At 46.7% G+C, this 13,388-nt stretch overlaps 1 protein-coding gene across 1 annotated transcript in view; it reads right to left on the bottom strand.

Annotated features, from left to right (window-relative positions):
- Positions 1–11,817, bottom strand: part of LOC142583584 (beta-mannosidase-like) — a 42,125-nt gene extending 30,308 nt beyond the window's left edge. The window contains exons 1-7 of the mRNA XM_075694073.1: positions 11,697–11,817; positions 9,769–9,915; positions 7,063–7,211; positions 6,270–6,475; positions 5,404–5,474; positions 2,072–2,268; positions 1,305–1,464 (exon numbers count right to left, since the gene is read on the bottom strand). Coding sequence (XP_075550188.1) covers positions 1,305–1,464; positions 2,072–2,268; positions 5,404–5,474; positions 6,270–6,475; positions 7,063–7,211; positions 9,769–9,915; positions 11,697–11,817 — 1,051 coding nt within the window. The remainder of the gene's footprint in view (positions 1–1,304; positions 1,465–2,071; positions 2,269–5,403; positions 5,475–6,269; positions 6,476–7,062; positions 7,212–9,768; positions 9,916–11,696) is intronic.
- Positions 11,818–13,388: the final 1,571 nt, after the last annotated feature.

The raw sequence follows: 13,388 nt of genomic DNA, 5'->3' as shown, positions 1-13,388 counted from the left end.
CGTCACGAGAACGTGATCTCTTTGGGTGAAGGCAACTGGTCAATAAACCCACATATGCTACCTGAAGGCATCAATGTAGCCGGATTCGAGACCCTCGTTATGTAATAAACGAGAAGAAGTTATGTAATAAACGAGATCGCAAGCGAAATGCGAAGGTTGTGGGTTCGGTTCCCAACTGCGGCAAGTTGTTTTTTCATCCACTTTATTTTCCATTAATTCTTCGTTTCTTTATTTCATTTATTAAGCACAAGTAATTTCCCCCATGTTGTCCTTGGTGTCAGTGTTTGTTGGCTTCTTATGATATGACTATATATATATATATATATATATATATATATATATATATATATATATATATATATATATATATATATATACATATATTATTTCTCCCAAATAAACATGAAGTAATCGTGAAAACGATTGAAAAACAAGTGCGAGAAAAGGTAACGTTGCTTTCATTACAAGGAACAAAATACACAGACTTAACTAGATATTACGAAAGCAGATATAACAAGTTATCGGGCGTTTGTTCATTAAACATTAGCTGGGCATGCTTTACATTAGGGGAACTTCCATGGCTTAGACGAAACTAAAAATGCACGAGGCAAATGCTACCGCATACGAGAGTAATATCCCCGGCATACGACCGCGGCAAAATGGCACTAAGTACTTCTATATTCAGTCTGAATTGACCCACCGATTTAAGCAGACTGGTATTTCGCTAGTGGCTAAGCGAGTGCCAGCACTCCACCGGCCACAGAATGCGTATTCCTTCGCTCGAATTTCTTTTTTTTTTTTTGACAAGCAGGCTAAGAAGAAATATGAAACAAAAGCATGTACTATAATTGAGCTTTCTTGCACTTATTCACAAACAAGAATACATCAGAGGTTAGTATCATAAGCTGCACACTCAGCGATTCCTGCCACCTGTGGTTTAACCAAGCTAGCGGAGCGCCGAAATAGCCACCGTGCCAGAAAGGTCTGCGGGCCTCCGTCTCATTGCCGAGTGAATCTCACTGCAGTTCCAGAACGGTGTGCACTTGCGCTCGTTGCTTGGGGCGGACTAGTACTTAGGCCGGTAGGTAAATAAAACATTGGTTAGCGCGTCGTCCCGTCTTTGTCGTCATGCCTCGTTATTCTTTTTTCGCTCTTTGCCCACTCGCCACAGCAACTGACTCCGGCTTATCGGTAACGAACATCATAGTCATCGTTATAGCACCTAATGAAATGACGCCACACAAAGACATGCGTCGGAAACGCGCCCCAAGTGGTTCACCCGTCGCAGATCGCCGACCACTCACCCGTGCTATTCACGAGCGGCTCCTGTATCAAGTCCACTGTACGAAAACCGATGCTCCTGGTGATGATGGCTGTGTCACTGCCCAGGGACAGAGAGATGGACAGGGTGTACAACCGGTGCTCTCCGTATCCGTTGGGCCACCAGGGCTCGATGGCTAGGGTCTACAAACATTCAATGTTCAGGAAGCATGTGAAGGCAGACACTGATTCATTCATTCATTCATTCATTCATTGCGCATACTTTCAAGATTCATACTCACTAGAGAAATTATGGGAAATGCAGAAAACTACGCAGAAAAACAAAATATAAGGCTAATATGTGGCGTGGTAAATGTTGGTCTTGAAGTTTGGTTCGCACGTAACCTCCTTCATGATGAATTGATGCAGGTGGCGCCAGTCATTAGTGGTTCCGTATAAGCTTGAGTTGCAGCTAAACACTTCGTGCTTATTCTTCCTGGCGCCCAGATGCAAGCTCTAACAAAATATTGTGCCGCAAAAAAGAGGGCACGTGTCCTTTAACAAAAAATTGCCATCGCAGAAATGACCCAAATATAAACTTTAGATCGCAAGCAACAAATAAAACATACTAAGATATTTCATGCCCTCAAGTTTGTGTCATAATACGGAGGCAGTTTTCATGCTTCGTATGTTTCTTTCACTTGAATCGCCGCGTGGTGCATGCGAATCGGCTTCAACGTTCTCGCTTAACATCCTTTCGCTCAGCTCCATGAGACACCGTGCCGCATCGGTGGGCGCACGAGAGACTTGCCTCGGGTATCCGTAGCCGGAACCGGTAGTGCGCGCCCAGCTGGCTGTTCGCGGACACCGATATGTTCTTCTTCACGGTCAGGCGTTCGTCGAGCACCAAACTGAGCAGCAGCCGCGTCTTCCCGCTGAACGCGACTTCGAGGAACAGGCCCACGTCCAGCGACCACCTGCCCGGCCTTTCGCCTTTGTTTTGCGAGCCTGCGAATGCACGGCGTCAGCGCGGTGAAGGAAGCCGTTCATTCCGCGCCGCTTAGCCACCGTTCTGTCTAACGGGTGCCCATCAACGAGAACGTTGCTGCTTTGTGGGAACCCTGCAGCAAAATAGGTTCCTTCGCTTCCCTCAAACTTTCAGGTAGGTCTTTGTCTAGCTTCATTTCGGGCCTCTTACGTAGAAGATGGAAGAAAAATAAAGAAAAATCACGTGTCCGACGGCGTATTCGAACCAGAGACGCCCAGCGCAATGGCCCGAGGAGCTACCCATTAGGCCAAAGATGCATGCATACTTCACTCGGGACCCGCCGTGGTTGCTCAGTGGCTATGGTGTTGGGCTACTGAGCACGAGGTCGCGGGATCGAATCCCGGCCACGGCGGCCACATATCGATGGGGGCGAAATGCGAAAACACCAGTGTGCTTATATTTAGTTGCACGTTAAAGAATCCCAGGTGGTCAAAATTTCCGGAGTCCTCCACTACGGCGTGCCTTATAATCAGAAAGTGGTTTTGGCACGTAAAACCCCATAATATAATTTTAATTTACTTCACTCGTGCTATCAGACGTCACACAGCTACCCAATTTGCTGGGAAAATCGAAAGCACATGCGCGCGCAAGTTTTCATTACGTCACCGGTGCAGGGATTGACTGCGCGAATGATTGTCAACGGTATTTCGATTGCGTCACGTCGCATGTAGTAACAAGTCGCTCACAAAAAGCGAGAGCGCGCCACTTCTACACCAATCTTCAACCTGTGGCAGCCAGCACGTTGAGACGCTATGTGACATTCTGCCACCTTCTGGATTCGCTCATGTCGTAATGGAACAGGTTCTAACGTTTCTTCACGGGAGCGTACAATAAATTAGTCGCCGTGCCATCGTCGTCGATGCCATCGATACAATCGTGCGTTCACCTTTTGCCTTAGTCTTCACGCAACACATTCGAATCACACACGCAGTTGCTTGTCTTACGCGGAAACGTTGCGCCATCTGGTAATACTTTGGTAATACCCCAAACAACGCGAGATAGCCAAGTTCTTGCAAGACGCTTCAGATGACATTGATCCCCCAGTGCGAGGTCAGCACACTTTCTTTTATTTTAAGTACAAACGTTTATCCCCTCTTTTCTCCGCACCACTGTTTAGGCGAAGAAAGCTTGCGCTATGACCATGAATGGTGACGACGTAGAGACACGCAGGTAAAAAAAACTAAATTATAGGGTTCTATGCGCCAAAGCCACTTCCTGGTGATGAGGCACGCCGTAGTGGAAGACTCCGAAAATTTCGACCACCTGGGGTTCTTTAACGTGCACCTAAATCTAAGTACACGGGTGTTTGCGCCCCCATCGAAATGCGGCCGCCGTGGCCGGGATTCGATCCCGCGACCTCGTGCTCAGCAACCCAACACCATAACCACTGGGCAACCACGGCGGGTACAGGCAGGTCAGTGTTTCATTAATAAATATGAGTTTTTAGCGTGCCGTAGACGTGGAGCACGTCACTCAAAGACGTTGGCGACTACAACCTTGTAACTCTGTAGTTAACAATTCAGCATGAGAAACGTTGTACGACTAAGCCTTCTCGTCAAGGAATAAACTAAAAAAAATGTTTCGTGATGAATATGTCACTTCCGCGCCTGATATCTAGTGCTGCAATCGCCTAACCACTTTAGGCATCACGGGTAGAAAGTGGATTTTTGGACGATTTCGCACGATTTTGTTGAAAAATGCACAATGGGGCTCCCATGTCGTGCCGAGGACTAGTTGAGTTGGCTGTACAATTCGCTACGTTTACGTATGGCAGTTAACTACATAAATGTCTCATTATTCCCCTTACATCTCAGTAATTTATTAAACCACCACTTCATATATAAAGTACGCATGACACACTCTATGTTTTAGTTGGACAGCAGGACTGACCATGGGTAAATTATTTCCGATGGTCCAAACAATAATTCTTTATTGCTCTCATAACAGCCGACGAATATGCATTACGTTATATGCGGAAAATTAGAATTGTCACTTACACACCAAGAATACACCGAGAAGCCGCAACCGCCATCGAAAGTTGTTTAAGTAATTCCATGTACTGGCCAACATCATCGTGAACTTTCCTTACAATGCTAAAGTGTCTGGTGCTTCCATGCTGTAGTATGCAAGGAATGCTGGGGAAATAAGGTCTTTGGATAGAAACTTTTCTAAGACAGGTAGGACATATTCAGGGCGCGTCTGGTGAGAAACGTTGCACCTCTCGTGAATATTTTGTCTTGAAGAAAATGGCATGTAATATGCTGATTTTATTACATTAATAATTATCAATTGTTAAAAGAACATGAGTATTAATACTAGGGTATACAGTTATATCAAACTGTCACAAGTACCCTTTGTTGACTAGATACGTGTGTACAGTGGCGCTATAAGACCGGAATGTACTCAAACAAAAAGGACTGTAAAGCCAGAGCATGACTCTAGCAGAACACAGGCAAATCAGATTATAGTCGGATACAACTCAAGTCGGCAGTGAAGCCCCGCCCACGCCCTCATAACCGCCAGCCACTGTTTCTCCGCGAGGCTGCAAATAAATCGTACTTCAAACTTTTCGTGTTACCCAAATAAGACGGTAACCACAAAAATAATATTATTAGCGCGTAATTTTATACGTTTTCCCTCGCCTATTATAGTGCAATGGCGAAAGCCTAATACTTTATGGAACTGAAATAAAACACTTGCTTCGCTGCAGCTATTTATTGTCAAGCTTCACTTCAGTTGGCAGTGAAGTTTCATGAGTAAAACGAGGTCAGCAGTGAAATGAACTGTATCGCGGACCTTTGAAGAGTAAAATGCTCAGACTAGATACACTTTGTTCATGTCTGTTGCACACCTCATCGCTGCCGCCGATGAAAAGACTCTTCAAGAACAGCAGACGTTCCGAAGGTATCAAGTATGACGCCATCTCGAAATTGTCGCATAACGAAGATTTTATTTTTATTTATTTTTTTGCTTCTGGGACTGGCTGGCGGAGCAGTAACAACCTTGCGTGGTCCGTGTGCCTTTGTTGCCCACTGCTGTTTTTTTTAATTGTATCCTACTATAAGAATATTTGCTGGTGACCTTGAACAACTCACCAAGCCGTCGAGTTCTGACCACCATGTCACGTATGACGAGGCCGTCGTACATCTCGATGCCGATGTCTTTCCTGAATAAAACGCAGACACAAAAAGAAAGCGGAGCCATTCATTAAGATATACGTTGCAGTAAATCTTAGTTTATGGTAGCATTGGAGATGTCCTGTCAGCGTAGCTTCTATCATACTGTGCGCTATTTACACACCTGGCGTGTTATTTTAACGTCTTAACCTATACGTCATTCGTCGGGGACGCCACGCTGGGCAGATTTAAAATAAATTGGAGTGCAGGTATATACACATATATTTTTTTTTACCTGCACCAAAAATTCGAGCATACGGGCTTTTGTACTCGACCCAAATGAAGCCGTCGGACGGGGATCGAACATACGACTTCTTACTCAGCAAAACATGGTCATATCGGTTATCGAAACGCGCCGGGTATGGAAGTTGTTGCGGGTGTTCGAGGTGCACCGTATAGCTTCACATTACTGCAGAACAGGCAGTCATCGCAACAGCGTCGCAGGACGGCCATATATCTATAGACGACGCTGGCCTCTTAGTCCTACGTTACAAAGCGGACGCCGATTTCGCTTTATCGTATGTGGGACCCTTTCTTGATATCGGTATACCTTAGGCCTTTGTGAAGAGGGAAGAAGTGAATTGTAAGGTTAAACTCAATATGATTGATTGATTGATTGATTGATTGATTGATTGATTGATTGATTGATTGATTGATTGATTGATTGATTGATTGATTGATTGATTGATTGATTGATTATCGGCACTTGTTTTGAAGCAATGACTGTTCCACGGCAAATTCGGTTTAATCAGTCGCAGGTGCCGACAATCAGATGGTACGCTCACCAGATCCCTTGCGTGGGGAACGCCGGTGCCATCTCCCAGCTGAAGGAAGCCTGCGCCTTGCGCACTTGGTTTACGCTGCATTCGCCGCGCTGGCGCAGGGGCGGGCACTCGGGCGGGACTTGATGGCCCTTGCTGAACATGCGCGCATGTTCGCGCGCGTGCGCCACGGCTGAGGTGAACTCCACGCTCACGTTGTTGTAACCCACCTGGACAGGCAAACCGCACCGCAAGACGCACGGCGTGGGACTTTTAACCACTGATGCAATCGCTGTTGTTACAGCCCACTCAAGCACTGCTTGCCCGAAGAATGCTTCTCTCTCTCTCTCTCTCTCTCTCTCTCTCTCTCTCTCTCTCTCTCTCTCTCTCTCTCTCTCTCTCTCTCTCTTTCCTCATTCCACCTCTTTCTCTTTATAACAAATACGCTCCAGCATCTCCTTTTGACAGCCTCCCGCCCTAACAGTGGAGTACAGCTTGAGGTGATTTGCAAGTGAGCAGTTCAGGGCTGATTCAGCTAAACAAACGTTGACCAGAACAACTCATTTTTCTTGCGATTAAATGAAGATACGCAAGCGATGAGAAATGTACTGGTTGGTAATTTCGGTCTTTTTCCCTCTTTCTCCCTCTCTCAGTCTCCCTTCGCGCCTCCTGCTGCTACTGCGCGTGGCCGCTCGTGTAGCTTCACTTTCCTGTGATTGTAGAGTCAAGTTACACGCGAGTTGGCGCCTGCCCTCACTTCTACCCTGTAACGGCGTCGTTGTCAGTGCGCGTCCCAAATATTATAGCGCCCTCGTACCTTGATATGCTGCTTGATGTCGAACACGTAGCGCACGAACATGTTGTCTGTATCACCCACGGGCACATCGTTCACGTAGACAGTGGCCACGGTGTCAATGCCGTGAGCAACGAGCAAAATCCGGCGGTGCTGCGTGTGCTCCTCTTTCACTGAAACGTGGCAACAGCAGAGAGAATAACTGACGGTATCGCGGCACCGATAACGGCGACATTGAACTTCGTGAAACAAAAAAAAAAAGCCATGGGGCTGCCTTTATACTGTTATGTCGATTGAGGAGGAGACTACTAACTTTCATCAGCGATGTTTCCCAGTGCGACCTTCAAAGCGGCATTCCCTTTCCGATTAAGCCGAATCGTCTATGACAAAGCTAACCAATCAGTCTGTCGCTACTCTTTCACATTGTACCAGCACACTATGCATTGTTAAGGATCTTGTATATATGATGAATACTGTTTTCGCAATAGCTTTGCGCACAGCGTCCGAGTGTGATGTCCAGCCAACCCGCGTTTCCTTTTCCGTTTCTACTTCTTTATTCGTTCACGTTTGCTTTGAGGTCCCCCACTGTGACTAAGAGAAAATGCTTTCCGACTGAGCAGAACCATTAAGGAACGAGTTACACCGGCCCCTTGGTCCATACAAAGCGCGTGGGAGAAGTATTCATTGTCGTGCAGACTGTATACCCATGCGTGCTGGTTACGGGGTCAGCGTCACAGTAGCCGAAATATATGTATATGGAAATATATGTATATGGAATTGAGTTTTTCTTTCTTGCCTAATCTTTTTGTACAACACGCTTGCGTCATGCTTGCTTGCCACCACTTAGGCCGTTGTCCGATTTGATAACCTTTCCACATTTACTCGTGGTAGGCGTACCGGTGATCATTCTTTGCAACACGGTCTCCGTTTCTCCAAGGATAACACCATCGTACATTCGTGAAAATGTGTGGGGCGTCCGTTACAGTCAGTTTACATAACCTAAACGTAAGTGAACAAAATCTTTAGTATACGAAGCCCTGCAGCTCCGTGACCGTATGGGTCATGTAACCAACTTACGCCAACAACTCACGTTCGAAAGAGGGTGCCACGGAATCCCTTTAACTTCCTTATTTTCCTATTTCATTGTGGGGTGACAGATATCAGCCTCTGGTTACTGACCCCAAATAAAAAGGCCCGTTATGTAATAGCCCCTTTTACCACTTGCAATATCAGATGGTTTATGTTGAACAGCTAGCGAGAGTAAACTAACCCAACGAACAGCAACATTTTCACACGCTTGCGTACATTACTGTGATGAGGCAGCTATCGTCGATCGGGCGATGAGAAGCAGTTGCATCCCGTCAAAACAAATCTGGTTACGTTGAATCTTCGGATATGCCAACCAATGGTGTTTGGTTGGTTTCCCATAGATAACAAGCAAGAGAAACTTTAACAAAAAATCTGCTGAATACGAGCCATCTATTCGGTTAAGCCAAATCACCAAAGGTCCTCGCATGCCTTTGCAGTCTGATAAGAATATTGAGAGCACTGCCTGGGAGCCACAAGAACAAGTGGGGCTCACACGGTGCCACCTGATAATACCTCGAATACTTTGGCATATTGTTTCAAAGTAACGACAATGAGGTACTTTTTATCAAATTAGATCAAGTGCCATCTTTGAGACAGACAACAGGTGTGCAACGGGGCAACAAATAAAAGTTAATGAGTGGCGCAACTGAAAGTACAAGCACCAACGCTTTGAATCATGTAGTGCAATAATGTATTTTTTTTTACATGTGTGTTTTGAATCTAATAATTCGTGGACCTAGAATAGCGAATTTAAATTTTTTTTCAGATTATACTAAAACAAACAGACGTTTTTCCCCTTTAAGTTCGTTTTAATGACTGCTTACTGTACTTTCTGACGTTTTTTATTCGGAAGCGGTCTACTGATTATACAGAGATCGTGTGCGTTTGTTAACTGATCTCGCTTAGCTACTTTCGGTAAATAATTCGCTCAGAATCAGCAATTGCCAGATGTCACTGCTAGGCAGCGTTACATTTTGCTGCGCCACTAAATAAGAAAGAAGAGAGGGGGGGAGGGCATTATAAGAGTCCAGTTACTGTAGGTCGGCCAGTTCTATTTTCTTTTCTTTTGCTTGTAAAAAAGCTTATGTAATGTAAAGGCACTTCGCTTCGCCGTGTTGCAAAATAGATACATGGCTTAAACTGCTTAAACTGCCAACTGAATGAGAAGACAGGACCTACCACGCCGCAATGCCGCGAATTATAAGTTTCATAGCATAGCCTTCAAGATCAAGCAGCAAGAAGGCAGCGAAGGTGTCAGCAATAACGGTACGTGTTATCTAGAAGCTCATGATCTCGGCCATTGGTCCTGTTTCCTGTACTTAGCTTTCTTTTTCCATTGTGTGCTATCGATGTACACACAGCATTTAGTTATTTCGCACTGATCGCCACGTGAAATGTTGGTGCGGTAAAATAAGCTGTGCATGCCTGCTTTGCTCAGCGACGAAATAAGTGACTTATAGAACTGATTGTCTACAAGCAAACGCGCGTAATTTTTCAGGTTGATCAGTCCTCATCCTGGTACATAACTATATAGAGCTCTGTTTCTTTCCTGCACCGCATTATAGTAGCAGTAACTCGGTTCTTTGATGCTCGTGAACGCTGCATATTGCCATACCCGCAGCAGAGAATCGCAATACGTACACTGGAAGTCCCTCGTGTAGGTCCAGTTGTCGTGGCCGACCCAGGCGAAGCGCTCGTCGTTGTCGCGGTAGTAGGCGTTGTCGATGAGCTTGGCGCGCATCAGGTCTGTATACACGTTGCCAGGGACCACGCCGGAGAATTGGTACGCTGCAAGATGGGGCATGATACACGTCATACCATGAGTGAGGTCCGCCCCTCCGACTAACATATGTGACTAGACCGTGATTCCTGAGGACGTTTCTTACGGCACTTTTCACATCGTTGGTGCTACGCCTTCGTCTATCGCAGAGACATGCCCACCCTATGCCACCATATACCCATACCTATCTTATCGATAGTTTAAGAACTTCTGAAGTTTTGCGTGCAAGATCCACAAGCTGATTATGAGGCACGCCATAGAGGCGAACTTCGAATAATTTTGAACACTTGGGGGGGGGGGGGGGGGGGGGCTTACTTTAACGCGCATGTAAATTTAAGTGCTCAAGCGTGTTTGGCCTTCACATCTTTCGAAATGCGGCCGCCACCACCGTAAATGAACCCAGGATCTCAAGCTCAGCAGCGCAGCTCCATAGCCACTGAGCTACCATGGGGGTCTTATCGGCAGCTGCTACCGCAGTGAGCACATAAACACTTTCTGCAGGCACGCCGCTGTATAGCGTCACGTAATCGCTTTTGAGACTGCTGGGCCGACACATACTGTGCGGTCGTTAAAAAAAATTCACCGACAATTACGATACTCCCTAATGGGAAATTTGAGCGCAGCTCTACACTTGTTTTCATTTCGCGATATATTGAGGCAAAGCATTTGATAGAGACAGGTAGCAGAGTTGGCGATCGTCAAAAATCTGATCTGCGGGTCAAGCGTGTCGCCTTTTATACATGACTCTTCGAAGGTTACAATGTAATCCCTGGCGTCGCGAGGCTTCCAGAAAGTACTACAGAATACAATGAGATTACGAAACAATCGCAAACCATGACAATCGAAACAAACGCGAACGAGGCCAAACCAAGCAAACCCAACAAGCGCGAGCGAGAGCTAACGCGAGCAGACGATAGCACGAAACGAGCGGTCCGGCTGAGACCAGTTGCGAGTACGCATCGGGCGCTTGGACGGGTCCGCGTGACACCATTTACCAGCACGCACGTCACTGAAGGGACCGCTCTTATTGGTCTCTGCCGTTCGCGGCTTGCGTCTTTCATGTCCCACTCAGCTTTCGCTCTTTCATCTTTCGCTTAGCTCTTTCGCTGGGTTGCGCCGCCGCCGACGCTCGCCGCAACGAAAGCGAAAGAGCTGCGCTCTAAAAAAAGGAAGAATACGAACAAGGACATTCTTATGACACTGAGTTGACGCTGGCTGCATTGTCGAAGCGTCTCCCCACTTCGCATATAACGCTGTCAAACGGGCTAGTTGGCTGCCACATTCTCGATTTATCCTACGAGCGCAATATAAACGGTACACAAGCAGAATACGCTAACACAGTAAACGCAGGACGTGTCAGCGTCTGCTCTCTGTGTTCGTTAAATATTGCCGGTAACATCAATAAAAAAACTTCGCATTTATTCAGCATCCGTAGTTTACTGTGAAAAAAAAAAACGAATCAACAGTGCAAAAGTTAGAAGGCTCAGTAGTTCCCTTCGGAACTGCAAGACGGATTTAGCATTCAACCGAACATAATAGCACTGCGCGTTCAATCATCACTCGAAGTTACCGACACGATATTTTACCACGTGCATGTGTTCGTGCATGGACGTAGCGCATGTTTATGCCACTCATGGCTTTGATCTTCGTTGCGTTGCAAGTGTGAATGAGTGCGCACGACCTGAACAGCTGCCCAGAGAGCACATTAAAGCGAGGCTGTGCGCGTGCAGGGGTGACTCGCGTAGGTGAGAAAAGCCTCTGCTTACTGTCTTCACCGACGTGTACGTACATTTATTTCGATTGTACACCCTCCAGTCCCCGTTGAGCGGCAGCACCACGCCAAGGACCCTGGCGCACGCGGCCAGGAACGCGGCGAGACCCAGAAGCAGCGCTGGACGCCGGGGTCCCATGACCGGACAGTCTTCTTCTTGTTCTTCTTCTTGTTGTTCTTGTTTCCAAACAATGGCTCATACCCACCACGGGGAATTGGCCAGGAGGCAAGGCGGTTTTACAATCTTTCAATGAAGATCGAAACCGAAATAAAACTTAACGCACCGAAACGTGGGTGGTATAAAAGTAAATAAATGCAGAAACAGGAAGAATACCACAAAAGAAAATTGAGATAGAATAATTTGCTTCTCTTCAATCAGCAGAAACCAAGGGTAGGACATAGCTCGGGCCAACTCGTTCGTATGCGCTTCAGCAACGCTACTACGTTGACGTAGGGTTTGAGATTGTTCATTTGCACCATAACTGGCGTGGAATAACGCGAATTTGGAAAGCGTTAAGTGAAAAACATATATACACAATTGTAACGAAGAAGAACCGCCCATCAGCCAGGCGCATTGCCAGCCTTTGCGTGCGGGGCCCTTGTTTGGCTGCTCGCAGGGTAAAACCTCCGCAGCGAGTTCGACTTCTCCCTTGCGTAACCTGCAGATACCCACACCATACCATACCTTACCATACCTTACCTTACCAATACCTTACCTTACCATAACCATAACCATTAACATACCTTACCAATATAATTAAATTATGTGAAAACAGACAAGAAATCTTGCGAAACCCTCGTAAGCGTAGTAACTATTTCAGAGAGAAAGAGAAAGGAGCTCTTTATTAGAAGGCACATATTTTTGCCCGGCGTTCTGCAATAGGGATGGGTATTCAAAATTCACATTTTCTCCAATATTCTACTGTATTGCATCGAGATGCTTTTACAGATGCAGTTTACATAACTGCGACATCGTGTCTTCGGTGCAGAGTTATGTGTTTGTAAACTTTGGTCTTTTATATTCTTTCTTTTATCTTGCCGATTTTGGGCAATTTTGGTAAAAAATTTCCAGCTACAAAATCAAGGTTGATTAAGGGCTACGGACTGGATTCCAAGGGAAGGGAAGAGTAGCAGGGGGCGGCAGAAAGTTAGGTGAGCGGATGACATTGTCAAGAACGGCCCAGCTGAGGTGCAAGTGTTGCCAGCCAGTTGCGACGACGGCGGCGTCAACTTTCAAGGAACGACACCGTTACGCTCTAGCCTAGTCGCCGTTGTGACTGAATGAGTTCGACGAAGCAGGCGTTGTGCCGCAACACTACATCGCCAACCGGGTCGGCCGCGAGCGGGGGAGTTGCCGCGGGAACGTCGTCGGGGACCGCTTCCCACGCGCCGACCAAGACGCAGGACAATGGCTATTCGGGCGCGCTGCGAGGGGCAGCTCCGAGTTTTACGGAATCCGTGTGACGTCGGTTCCGGACCGGACCGTGAACCTGTGTGTGTGTGTGTGTGTGTGCGTGTGCGTGTGCGTGTGCGTGTGTGTGTGTGTGTGTGTGTGTGTGTGTGTGTGTGTGTGTGTGTGTGTGTGTGTGTGTGTGTGTGTGTGTGTGTGTGTGTGTGTGTGTGTGTGTGTGCGCGTGTGTGTGCGTGTGTGTGTGTGTGCGCGTGCGTGTGCGTGTGTGTGTGTGTGTTACGAGCGATGGGATTGAGCCC

This window comes from Dermacentor variabilis, chromosome 5 (genome assembly GCF_050947875.1).
Source record: "Dermacentor variabilis isolate Ectoservices chromosome 5, ASM5094787v1, whole genome shotgun sequence".
NCBI lineage: Eukaryota > Metazoa > Arthropoda > Arachnida > Ixodida > Ixodidae > Dermacentor > Dermacentor variabilis.
The sequence above is the reverse complement of the archived record's forward strand: the minus strand, read 5'-3'. Positions and strand labels throughout refer to the sequence as shown.